Raw genomic sequence first — 13846 nt, forward strand, 5'->3', positions numbered from 1 at the left:
CCAGTCCTCTGGATACGATACGGGTTACCCGACAAAAGAAAGAAGAAAACGAAAGGAGAAATTCGTATTTCCCTTTCGGAGTTGTTCGTAGGAAAGTCGATCAAAAAGGAAAGAAGATCGAAAGTTTGGAACTACCCATTGCACGAGGGAGAAAACGAGCGATTTACCTATGGGTTAGAATGAAGCTCAACCCTAGCTTAGCTACAACGAGTAAAGAGCAACAGGAATGGAACTCAATTCACCTAGGGGCTGCTAGACATCAAGTGTCTTCACCTCGACGTGAGCCATGGATTGATTGGGGTCCAAGGAAGAGAGTGAAGACGTGCCAAGGATTCAATAAAGCTAGAGGGACTCCCGAGGATGCGAGGAATAGAGAAGGCTTGGATTTGAGAACAAATCCTTTCCAAGAAGGGGAGGATGATACGATCATGGAAGCCGTGCGTCAAGGATTTCAACTACAGCTGGATTCAACCAAAAACCATCCTATCGAGATGATATCCGAAAGCTCTGAAACTACCACCATCGTTTTCTTCTTGGAAACAGCTTCGCGTGGGTATCTTGCACATCTCAATCGGAGTCCGAATGAGGGAGTTATGGCAGTTTTACAGAAGTCGCGCAGAACTGGCGAGGGAGTCCAGAGAGAACACCCGGGCGGGTGTTTTGCACCCTGCAATTCACCCGAGACTTAGTTTTTGAGGGCCTTTTTCCACATTTTGGGCCCTTAGTATAAATACCTTTTGGTGTCATTTTTCATTCTAGATTAAAATTGTGATTGAAGTTATCTCCCTAGTGAGTTTTTCCTCTTTGAGGAATGTATCCAATTCCTTCCTTGAAGTTTGCTTGTCTCAATTTCATAGATTGATTCAAGTAGAGGTATGCATCAATGGGGTGTATCCATTGAGTAGTGGAGCCAAGGGGTGATAGAGCTATTGAAAGTTGCCTAGGGTTGTTTCCATTATTTTGGTCAAGGTCCTAAGGTCATAACTCTTTCATCTCATCATTATACACATGCTTTCCATTCCTAATCTTCCATCAATTCTTGTTTAGATTCAACTTTTGTGGTTGGGTCTACCTTATCCTTTGTTTTATTGATAAATTGAAAATCAATCTCACAAAAATAGTTAGATCAAGCATCATATCCACCAAAATTCATCCAAAGTGGGCGCGGGGATCAATACTCAAAAAATTCATAAAGATCAGCCAAATTTCAGCATAAAGCTTCATCCCATGTCTTGTGTTCTTTAGTGTGTGTGTTTGCTCTAGGCCTAGTTTTCCTTGCTTTCATATGTTTAATCATTATTACTTTGGTATTTACTACTTGGTGTCCATATGTACTTGAGGTGTATACCTTGATTGAGTTGTCCGGGCGCCAACGAGTGGGAATTGGATCGAGAGTGTGTGATACTAGCCCCACTATATTCTAAACCTACCGAGTGACATTGGTGAGTGACTTGGGGGGGTGTTGGGATACTACATTGGGGTGAGTTAGCTTCTTAAATATCTCTTTCTTAATTTTACTAATCTCTAAGACTAGTCTCTAGTCTTTGTTTTTGTGTTTGTAGGAAACTTTGATGCCTCCTATGACTCGATCCAACAAAATGGGAGACATCCACGAGGAGGAAGTCGAGAAGGGCGCGGGCTCAAGTAGTTCCAAACCCGAAGGGGATCTAGTGAGCATGATGTCCCAAATGATGGAAGATTTTAGTCATGATCTCAAACAAGAGATGAGAGAATGGGATGCCCGGATGGATGCCCGGAGGAAGGAGTTCGAGACCCGATGGAAATCCAATCAAAACACATTGCTTGGAGCCTTAAAGGAGGTTCGTGCATCAAGATCCGTCACTCCTAAAAGTGACCATCTACATCTCAAAGCTTCCGGCATAGAACATGTAGTGTCGAGGGGTAATGGAGCCAATAGGCGGTTTGGAGGAGGAAATGAGGAGTATGGTCGTTTTGGGGTAGGAAACCAACATGGAGGGGTGGAGTCTTGTGGGGAAATTGAAGGAGGGAATATGGAAAATCGGGATGAGAATGGAGGCTATGGTAGATTTGGGATGGGCAATCAACAAGGGAGAGTTGGGCTCTATGGTGATGATAGAGGTGACTATGAATCAAGGTACCATGAAGATGGACTTGATAGGGGAAGTCGTGGGGAACGAGTTCCAAAGTCTCATGGAGAGTGGCATTCTAGGAGGGTGAGAGATCATGTTAGCCATAAGGGGTTTGAGAGGCCAATTGAAGAAGAAGTCTCATATAGAGCTCGATTGAGGCCTACCTACCTACATGGTGGTGTTGACACGAACCAAAGAGGTAACTCATCAAGTCATTTGACTACATCCTCTTCTTTCCATTTCTCACATAAGCCTCATGATGTATATGGAAATGTCTCCTCTTCGATGAGCTTAAACCAAATTAGTAGAGAAAAACAACGAGAGAGAGAGAGAGAAAAAGGCTTGAGAGTGAAAGTGAGTCTAAAAAGCCAAGAGAGCGTGATAAAAGACAAGAGTGTGTGGTGCAAAAGTCAAGAGAGAGTGGTGGGGGTGAGAGAAAAGAAAATTATCAAATGAGAGAAAAACCACAAGCACAAGTGAGTAAAGGGTGCTTGTTAGATTCTAAGGCCAACCTTGGGTGGGCACCAAATGATCCTTTGCCTCTTGCCCTTGGTGAGGAAAATAAGCTCTTACCCACAAACACTTCTTCTATGTCTTTTTGTGTTGATGAATGTGTAGGAAATTTAATTGAAGACATGGAAGTGAAATATCAAATTGCACATGGCTTGGAAACTATGCCCCCGGAGAAGGACCAAGAGGAACAAGGGCAAGTGGATGAACTCCTTGCCCAAGGTTCAAGTGCACTATCCTTGTCTCCTTGTGATGCTCCCTTGCATATGATTACACTAGAGAAGTCTCTTTGTGTTGATAGATTTGTTATTGATGACTTGTGTAAAAAGTGGTCTCATGAGCTTGAATCTTTGAATGCTAAATCTACCTTTGCACCATATATTGATCCTTTCTTGATAAGCCCAAGCATTGAGAGACATGACATTTCTCTTATGGATTCTACCTTGAATGTTGGAGTGACTTCCTTTTATGCTAAGATGCCTAAGCTTTCATTTGTTGGTAATTTTGAGCTTCATGAGTGTGCGGATGAGAATAGTAGGACCAAGAGGAGTGACATGGATAGTGACTTTAGAACTTGGTGTTTGCTATGTTTTCATTTCAAGGTGGTTAAACCCTTCAATGGGATTGGAGTGTTCTATGGCCGTTTTGTGAAGGATTTTTCCACTCATATGTCTCTTGAGGATGATGTTGTGAATATGGGCATAAAATTGCATTGTTCCCATAATTGTGGTCTTGTTTTTATATTGTTGGAGGAATTGTGTAAGGCCTATTTTGATAAAAATCTTATGATGCGTACTATGACTTTACACAAGTTACATATGCATGATGTTGTGCTTATTATGATCCATGTGGAGCATAAAGATTTATGGATACATTGTGCATATGCTTTTGACCACTTTTTGAAATTGTTGAAGCAAGTGAGTGAAATCCATTGTGATGAACTTTGTTTGTTGAATGATAATCCTTCTTGCAAACTTGATGTGTGTTGTGATGAACCACCTCTATATTTTGACCAAGAGTTTGTCAATTTGTGGAAGAGAACTTCTTATTTGAGCAAGAGTGGTGTGTTAATGATTGAAAATGATTGTTCGTTGCATGAGCGTGAGAATAAAATTTTTGTGCTTAGACCTCTCTTGATAACTTTCCATTTTGCACCATATGAGGACCCTTTCTTGTATATGCCTAGTCTTGATGAGAATGCCAAATCTTTTGTCAAGATGTTCAATAATTTGGGCATCATTTGTATGGGAATGATCGAGCCAAATAGAAACAAGGTGCTTGGGGCATGTGTGTTTTGGCATGTTGATTGCTTTTATTGCATGTCCATCAAACCATTCAATGGGGTTGGGATGTTTTATGGTCTATTTGTGAAGAACTTTATATCTAATGGCTTTGTTTGGGACTACATTGTGAAGGAATGCCTATGTTTATTTGCACCCACATCTTGTACCTATATTGTGAGATTGTTTGAGTTTTGGTATGAAGGGTATCTTGATGAGTTTGTCTTGATTCCTTATGGGTGGGATTTGTACATGAAAGGATTCATTAATTTGTGTTCTCATATTTATTGTGACTTGGCCTTGAGCTTGAGGGAACATGAATTTGGAGGTCCATACAACGTCTTTGGTGTAGTATTGTCTCTAAGAGCCGTTAGTGGTCTTAATCCTTTTCATCATACTTTGATATTTGATTTGCTCTTTTTCCATTTCATAGGTGTGCGGAATCCGGATTTGAGGGCAAATCCTTTCCAAGAAGGGGAGAATGATATGACCATGAGTGCTAGACATCAAGTGTCTTCACCTCGACGTGAGCCATGGATTGATTGGGGTCCAAGGAAGAGAGTGAAGACGTGCCAAGGATTCAATAAAGCTAGAGGGTCTCCCGAGGATGCGAGGAATAGAGAAGGCTTGGATTTGAGGACAAATCCTTTCCAAGAAGGGGAGGATGATACGATCATGGAAGCCGTGCGTCAAGGATTTCAACTACAGCTGGATTCAACCAGAAACCGTCCTATCGAGATGATATCCGAAAGCTATGAAACTACCACCATCGTCTTCGTCTTGGAAACAGCTTCGCGTGGGTATCTTGCACATCTCAATCGGAGTCCGAATGAGGGAGTTATGGCGGTTTTACAGAAGTCGCGCAGAACTGGCGAGGGAGTCCAGAGAGAACACCCGGGCGGGTGTTTTGCACCCTGCAATTCACCCGACCGGGTGAATCACCCGAGACTTAGTTTTTGAGGGCCTTTTTCCACATTTTGGGCCCTTAGTATAAATACCTTTTGGTGTCATTTTTCATTCTAGATTAAGATTGTGATTGAAGTTATCTCCCTAGTGAGTTTTTCCTCTTTGAGGAATGTATCCAATTCCTTCCTTGAAGGTTGCTTGTCTCAATTTCATAGATTGATTCAAGTAGAGGTATGCATCAATGGGGTGTATCCATTGAGTAGTGGAGCCAAGGGGTGATAGAGCTATTGAAAGTTGCCTAGGGTTGTTTCCATTATTTTGGTCAAGGTCCTATGGTCATAACTCTTTTATCTCATCATTATACACATGCTTTCCATTCCTAATCTTCCATCAATTCTTGTTTAGATTCAACTTTTGTGGTTGGGTCTACCTTATCCTTTGTTTTATTGATAAATTGAAAATCAATCTCACAAAAATAGTTAGATCAAGCATCATAAATGGGTAATCCTTGGGAAATGGATCATAAAATACATGGATCCTTATCATTATATATATATATATATATATTGTGATCAATTGAGATTATTTAGGCTAATTGAGAAATGAGATGCAATATCAGCCACTCATTTTTATTAAATGAGTGGTCCAGATTTTGCCACACAATAAATATTTTCAGATTAATTTAATATGAAAGGGTAAAACTGTCTTTTCGCGTTTTAATCTAGGTTTCTTCAGCATATTACCGTGAGATTGGCGATTCTTGTTAGATTTTGCAATTTCCGTCAGATCACTGATTGAATCTATTTTAACGATTTATGATTCAATTGATTCGAAAATTAGACTCAGACGATTTCAACGATTTCAACGATATCTGATTTGCGATTCAATTTTCGAAAAACAGATTTCTGTGTTGATTTTGAAGTTTTTCGGTCGATTTTACCGATTTTGAAGTTCTTCAGCTTTCAATTGCGATTTTGGTGAGAATTGCGATTTCGTGAGATCTCTGATTCAATTGATTGAAACGATTTCTGATTCAATTGACTCAAAAATTAGAACGCAGACGATTTCAACGATTCGAACGATATCTGATTCGACGATTCCCCAGGATATCAATTTTCGAACAGAAGACAAATCGACGGATTTCGGTGTTGAATTTGAAGTTTTTAGGTCGATTTTATCTACTTTGATTCTGTTTTTATGTTTTATTTGTTGATGCCCAGTCAAATTTCTTCCTAATCAATTTTTATTTTTTTGCTTTTTCATCTTTAGCTTCGATTTCACTTCATAATCAACACCTAAGTGTTATCTGATGGATTCTTCATCTTATTCCGAGTCGACGTCGACGAATGGTGGAGGTAATTTGGTTTGATTTTCATTAACATGATTTTTTTGTGTTGTGTTGGTGAATTATACTCTGTTGACATGACATGATGTATGTTACCTGTCAAATTTTGTGTTATGTTGGTGAATTATACTCTGTAGCTATACTCTTTGTTGATATTCTGTTTCATTAACATGATTTTTTTGTGTTATGTTGGTGAATTATACTCTGTTGACATAAACGCACTGTTGATATTTAAATTGATGTTCTGTTGACATAAATGCAAATCTGTTGGCATGATGTATGTTATCTGTTAAATATTCTATGTAGCTATACTCTTTGATGACATTTTGTTGATATACAAAATAGTTTTATGCAAAATGAACCCTCCCATGTCTGAACAGCCCCTGCTGTGGTGTTTGTTGGTGGAGGAAGGGGTTATGGATAGTGTTGAGAGTCCATGATAGGATGTCTGATGTATGTTACCTGTTAAATATTCTATGTAGCTATACTCTTTGTTGACATTTTGTTGATATACAAAATAGTTGTATGCAAAATGCAACCTCCCCTGTCTGAACAACCTCTGCTGTGGTGTTTGTTGGTGGAGGAAGGTGTTATGGATAGGGTTGAGAGTCCATGATATGATGTCTGAGATGTTGGTGCTGGTGTGGGTCAATTAAGATATGCTAGTTGACATTATCTGTTTCAGTTTGTTTACATATTTTCCCATTATGTTGTAGGATTTGTTATTCCAATTTATGATTGCTTGCTTATGCAATTTGCATAATTTGAGAGATGAATCTGATTGGATTGCAGTTATCATGATAATTCATTTGCAACTTCTAAGGCTCTGCATATAGCTAATAAGATCAACTCTTCATCAACATTCCATGTATTGGAAGCCTTTTTCCACCATCAGGTACATTGTGAATCTCCTACATCGGTTCTTGATCTTATAATTCATGAAATCTTGTGTGTGGTTCTTTTTTTTCAAGCGCGGTTGTGTAGTATAAAGCTCGAATTACTTAGTTGAAGATTGCAATGCTGCATAACATGCTAATTGCACTTGAGATTGATTGATTGATTGAAAATTAAAACAGGAACTGTTTTATGGGAAGGTGACATTTAACAAGTCTAAAGCAGCTGTGAGGGAGCGTATAGTGGACTTCGCAGCAAAGGCCCTTGGATCGTTGCCGTATTGTTCTGCAGTCAAATCCGGCTTCAACGACATGAATTATATGTAAAACATTGTTGTTGACATGAATTATATGTAAAACGTTGTTGTTGACATGATTTATATGTAAAACGTTGTTGTTGACATAAATAATATAGGTCGTTGATATGAAAATATTCGTTGTTGACATTAATTATTTGTAAAATGTTGTTGTTGACATAATAGTTGACATAAATAACGTTTGTTGTTGACATCGTGGTTCCCATAAATAAAATTTGTTGTTGACATCATAGTTGACATAAATAATGTTCGCTGTTGACATTGTAGTTGACATAATGTCTCCGTAGTTGACATCGCGAAAATGACAATTATGCCCCCTAGTTGACATAATGTTTGAGTAGTTGACATTGCGCGAAAATTGTGAATGAGTGGCTGAAAATTGTTGACATTTGGTTATAAGTTGTTGACATTTTAATACAAGTTGTCAGACTTGCCTCCGTGCTACTCGCTGATGAGGGCGTCCAGGCTGCCCCAGTCCTGCCTGGAGGGGTAATTACAATTACAATTCATGTTTTTAAGGTTAATTACAATTAAAAATCATGTCAACTATATATACTAGTCATGCCAACAACTAATATAATTATGTCAACTATGGTGCATATCGTGTCAACGGTACATACAAGTCATGTCAACTACGGTACATATCGTGTCAACTACACGTACAAACCATGTCAACTATGTTACATACTATGTCAACTACACGTACAAGCCATGTCAACTATACATAGAAACCATGTCAACAACAATTATAAGTCATGTCATCTACACGTACAAGCCATGTCTACAACAATCAGAGTTGTTTTTTAGTTGTTAACATATACTAAAAGTTATTGACATTATCTTATTAGTTGTTGATATTTGATTTTGCTCTCTAATGACATCTATCTTATAATTTTCTTTATTAATTATAATATTTGTTTTCTGAGTTGTTGACACTTTATACAAGCTGTTGACATTTGGTTATAGGTTGTTGACATTTCAATACAATTTGTTGAACTGATTAACATTTGATATAACTGCTAAGTTCAAAATTCAGAATCCACAATAATAGTTTTAAAACTCATCCAACTATATAATTTAAGATTACTAACACATGGAGATGTAGTCATATAATTTAAGATTACTTAAACATATAATTTAATTATGCTCAATTATAATTCATGTTTTTAAGGTTAGTTACAATTAAAAATCATGTCAACTATATATACTAGTCATGTCAACAACTAATATAATTATGTCAACTATGGTGCATATCGTGTCAACGGCACATACAAGTCATGTCAACTACGGTACATATCGTGTCAACTACACGTACAAGCCATGTCAACTATGTTATATACTATGTCAACTACACATAGAACCATGTTAACAACAATTATAAGTCATGTCAACAACAATTATAAGCCATGTCAACTACACATAGAACCATGTCAACAACAATTATAAGCCATGTCAACTACACATAGAAACCATGTCAACAACAATTATAAGTCATGTCAACAATATGTACAAATCATGTCGACAACAATTATAACCAAATGTCAACTACACTTTCAAGCCATGTCAACAAAAATTCAATCATTTTATAAAAACAATATACTATTTAATCTTAGTTATAGTTAGTTAATTTTAACAATATTCTCTTCTTTCTCTTTCCCTTTCTCCTGTTGTTTTTCTTTGTTCCTTTCAACTTGTGCGTCATCCATTGGGCCTGCAGCTGGTGGTGAGATAGGAGAGGCTGATTCATTGGCTCACCCCTTTAGGATCATAACCTGGCGATGTAGGAATATTTTCTCTGTTTCTTTCTTCTGCATACTGCTTGTAAATTAGTTCTACAATGTTAGTATATAAACTGTAGGAGTAATCTAATGTCAACTCAGAGATACATATGTAAACAAAATGATGTACTTACTTCATCAAAGAAATGTCCCAATTTAAAAGTTGGAAATTCAGTCAAATCTACAAGAACTTCTTTTTCTTTTTCAGCAATAACTATTGATTTAGATATTGTTTTCCAGTGATCAAAAGTATCAGGCTTGTCTTGAAGGAACGTCTTGGACAAATGAAGAAACTTGTCGGCCACAGATTCAAGTGGAGTCGTTTGGCTTCCAAGTGCAGATCTAGCCATATCACACACCAATCCAAATAAAAAATTAGATTTGATGTGTGAGGGAGCTTCTTTAAGGACCTTGACAAGATTGATCTTCCCGTAATTCATGTGATTAATGGTTTTCACTACATTCTGTATAAATTCTTTTGGGAGTAGGTTTTGGGAAGACCCAACACCACTGTCATCAACATCAGGCATTTGTTGTTGAGGCACTTGTTCTTCCTCAATGGACCCAACTTCACCGCCAACGACTGCCTTTCTCTCCACCACAATATCATCTCCCGTCTCCTCTCCCATTACATCCTTTGGTCCAAAACATACAGTATATATATATGTACCACATCATTCATTCATTCATTCATTTATTCATTCAGAAAAACGCTTCATATTTTGGAACGGAGTGGAGCCACGGCTGTGCCTTACCGAATCACACATCATCAAAGAGCTTCTGTCCAAATACAGCAGCCTCTCCGTGAAATCCTGTCTCCAGCAGCAGGGCTCCAAGCATTTCACCGGCCGTGGCCTCTTGATGGCTAACGGCAACGACTGGTACCACCAGCGCCATATCAACAGTCAACAATCAATTAGTGAAATCGATCCTGTTTATAATGTGAATATAACTATGTCAACAGTCATTCAAACAAGCATACACTATGTCAATATCTTGTTTATAATGCACAGTCTAATTAGTGAAATTGATCCTGTTTATAATGTGAATATAACTATGTCAACAGCAATTCAAACAAACATACACTATGTCAACAATATACAATATCATGTTAACAGATGTATACTTTTATAGCTATGTCAATAGCTATTGAATAAAATGTCAATAATCTTAAAAATTTAAACAAATCCTTAACTGGAAGGTGATGCTTGATGTTCTCTGATCTTCAATTGCTAATCAACAAAAAAAATCATCAGAAATTGAATTCATAAGAAAACTGATTATTCTAGTATTAATCACATCAAAATCATACTACTAATGAAATCGAATAAGGAAAATCCCCCCAAAATCAAGGAAAATCAGAGAAATCATCTACAATTCCACATCAATGTCACAACCAGATCGGCCCCAAATTCTGGGAGGTAAATTGCGACGAATTTATTTTTGTCAAATTTAGCAGGAATGTCAAATTCTCAATCATCCACAACTTCCGATTCTACCATCGCTAATCAACAAAAAAAATTAGCAGGAATCGAATTCATAAAAAACGAAATTCAGATGTGTTTTAATACACCAAAATCGAAGCAATATACTTAAAATTTGAATCAATTTCTTAACCTGAAGAAGTCGCTTCAACCGTCGCCGATTTGGAATGCCTATTCTCTTCGATCGCTGCTTCAGCCAATTCAGCTTCAATCGATGTTTCAACCGATTCTTTTCGATTTTGCTCTTCTATCGTCATTGTAGAAAACTCTGTTTGAATGTTTACGGTTTGAATTTTGAAGATCAGCGAGATTTTGCAGATTTTGAAGGGGTTCGAATTGTATGAATTGTATGAAGATTTGAAGATTTTTCAACAGAGAGGTTTTAAGAAATTGGATTGAAATACGTTTTTATGTTTTAAGTTTTTTAATTAATGAAATTACAATTATACCCCCTTGTTGACATAATGTGGTATTTGTTGACATTTTGTTAATCTTGTGGATTAGTGGCTCATATTGCATCTCATTTCTCAATTTAGCTAAATAATCTCAACCTAACAAGACCATATATGTATATATATATATATATATATATATATATATATATATATAGGGAGATGATCAAAATAAGAATGCATTTAAATCCAGAAATGCAGCCCAAATCTTGGCCCTAAGATTAGATGATCTAATGATCAATAATTAACCAAAAATACGGAAGGTCATAATTAAGTAGTTTTAGGTCATATTATAAGATTTGAGTTTATGTCATATTAAGATCATTTTAGGTCATGCTTACAAAGCATGACCTAAAAATAAACTAACTATGACCTAAAAATGCCCTACGTATGACTTTGTTCTGCGTTTCTGTATTTAAATCTGGTCTTCATAGATCAAAACCCTATATTTTTTTGGTCATAGTTAGTTTATTTTTAGGTCATGCTAACAAAGCATGACCTAAAATGATCTTAACATGACATAAACCAAAATCTTATAATATGACCTAAAACTACTTAATTATGACCTTCCGTGTTTTTGGTTAATTATTGACCATTAGATCATCTAATCCTAGGGCCAAGATTTGGGCTGCATTTCTGGATTTAAATGCATTCTTATTTTGATCATATATATATATATATATATATATATATATGGGAGTGCTCAAATCCATAACCCAATTTATATCAAATATTCATGTTGATCTCATCCCTTTATTTTATCAATCTAACGGCCAAGAAATATGCTTCTTTTATTAATAATATTATTATTTTAATTCAGAAAATGGTAGATTTGGTATGAGAAATTTAGTTAGTTTTCTTCCATAATTTACGTTATTTATGTTTCCTAAATTCAAGGCTATCATGATTTGATTTCCTTAATTAATTATCTTAATCTAAACCACATCTTTCTACAATAATATTGTTATTGCATTTATAATTGAAAGCGTAAAAATTTTTATTTTTTGAGATATACTACTTACTTTTTTTAATTTAGCAATCCAATCATCAAAGCTGTAACGACTTACATTATTGATAATGTAGGTTTACATTATTTTAGATAACACACTGTAATACATGATGAATACGTTATAATGTAACTTAATCTATTAAATAATGTAACATCTTCTACAAATAATGTCAACACAGAAAATAATATATACATTACATTTGCAATACTAAACAGAGTACAAAATCATGCTACACTGTTCGTGTTCTTCTAAAATAGAGTACATCATCCCTATTTCGACGACCTCCGTCCTCTACATCTTCTACATCCATCTCCTCAAAGTAATCATCAAACTCATCATCATAATCTACTCTTGTCCTCTTCGACCTTGTTCAAAAGTTAATAATATTATCGCATACTCAACAATGTACGTCATATATGTGTTAAAATAAAGACATGCTGAAAATGAATAATGTATTTGCACACCAACATGAAGACTTATGTCGTTTACATTATTGTCGTAGAGAGCATACATTACTACATAATGAATCTGTTTTAATGTATCAAACTGAGGTAAATAATGTAAATTATAGACTAAATAATGTACACAACAATTCACAATAATATAGTACAAACATGACGACTAATGTATGCTGAATAAGCAATAATGTATACAACAATCTTGAATAATGTAACGACAACTACTAATAAACAGCTACAAATAATGAAGATCAATAATGTACATAACCCATGCACAGTAATGAAATACGAACAAGAGAAATGAAGTATGCTTACCGGCAACAAACGTATCATTACCATAAAAATTGATTCTTTTCACGAAAATTACAGGAATCGTCACGTTAATGTAAACATTAAATTGGACAATTCTAATCGGATATTTGAGTAACTAATGTATATCGGAGATGATTGAGAGAATTCCATATCTAAATTACCTTAACTGATCGAAAATGGAGCCTTCAACTTAAAGTTTCTAGCCTACGACACTCGGCGTAGTTTTGAACAAATTCACGTTTACGCCACAATTCTGGTCGCCAATTGTTGATATAAGCTTCGTTTGAGGTCTCCGTCTTCAGTGGGTAAGGAATCGCCACAAACTAGGATTGAATATAGAGAGCAAAAGTGAGAAACTAGGTTTTCGTCGATTTGGGGTAAATAGGAGAGAGAAATCGAGAGAGACAGCGTATATTTCGCTCCTTACGTTTTAAAACTGAATTCTGAATAAGATGTACCAATTATACCCCCATAATGTAACCAGTACTCCTAAATAATGTAGATCGGGGTATGATATATACTTTACATCTAATCCGTCCATCAAGTTAATCCTAAGGCTGGAAATACATTTGAACTTAACACTAAAGGGTCACTTTGATCCTAATGCTCCCCTATATATATATATATGGTCTTGTTAGGTTGAGATTTATCAACCTAATTGAGAATTGAGATGCAATCTCAGCCACTCATCCAGAATATTTGTGAAATGTCAACAGCATGTAGTTTATGTCAACAGAGGGGTATAATTGTAATTTTATTAATTTTTTTGTTTTTTTTTGTTTTTTTTTTTACTTTTATTATATTTTTTAATTTTTTTTTTCAACTACAGATACAATTCATGTCAACACATAAAAAGTCAACAACTTTATTCAATAAATACTATTTGACATGAATTGTACATGTAGTTAACATGGATTGTACACATAGTTGACATTATATGTGTGTAGTTGAAAAATAAAAATTAAAAAATTAAAAAAAAATTAAAAATTT

General features: G+C 35.8%; 1 protein-coding gene across 3 annotated transcripts; it reads left to right on the top strand.

Annotated features, from left to right (window-relative positions):
• Nucleotides 1–2765: 2765 nt before the first annotated feature.
• Nucleotides 2766–4986, top strand: LOC125196947. Of its 3 annotated transcripts, none has more exons than XM_048095612.1 (2): nt 2766–2849; nt 4335–4986. In XM_048095612.1, exons 1-2 carry the CDS (start codon nt 2786–2788, stop codon nt 4859–4861), a joined length of 591 nt encoding a protein of 196 aa, XP_047951569.1. In that variant the 5' UTR covers nt 2766–2785; the 3' UTR covers nt 4862–4986. The 3 variants fall into 3 exon arrangements, with proteins under 3 accessions (XP_047951569.1, XP_047951570.1, XP_047951571.1); XM_048095613.1 differs by having other exon boundaries at nt 2766–2843; XM_048095614.1 differs by having other exon boundaries at nt 2766–2816.
• Nucleotides 4987–13846: the final 8860 nt, after the last annotated feature.

Source organism: Salvia hispanica, chromosome 6 (genome assembly GCF_023119035.1).
Source record: "Salvia hispanica cultivar TCC Black 2014 chromosome 6, UniMelb_Shisp_WGS_1.0, whole genome shotgun sequence".
NCBI classification, from domain to species: Eukaryota; Viridiplantae; Streptophyta; class Magnoliopsida; order Lamiales; family Lamiaceae; genus Salvia; species Salvia hispanica.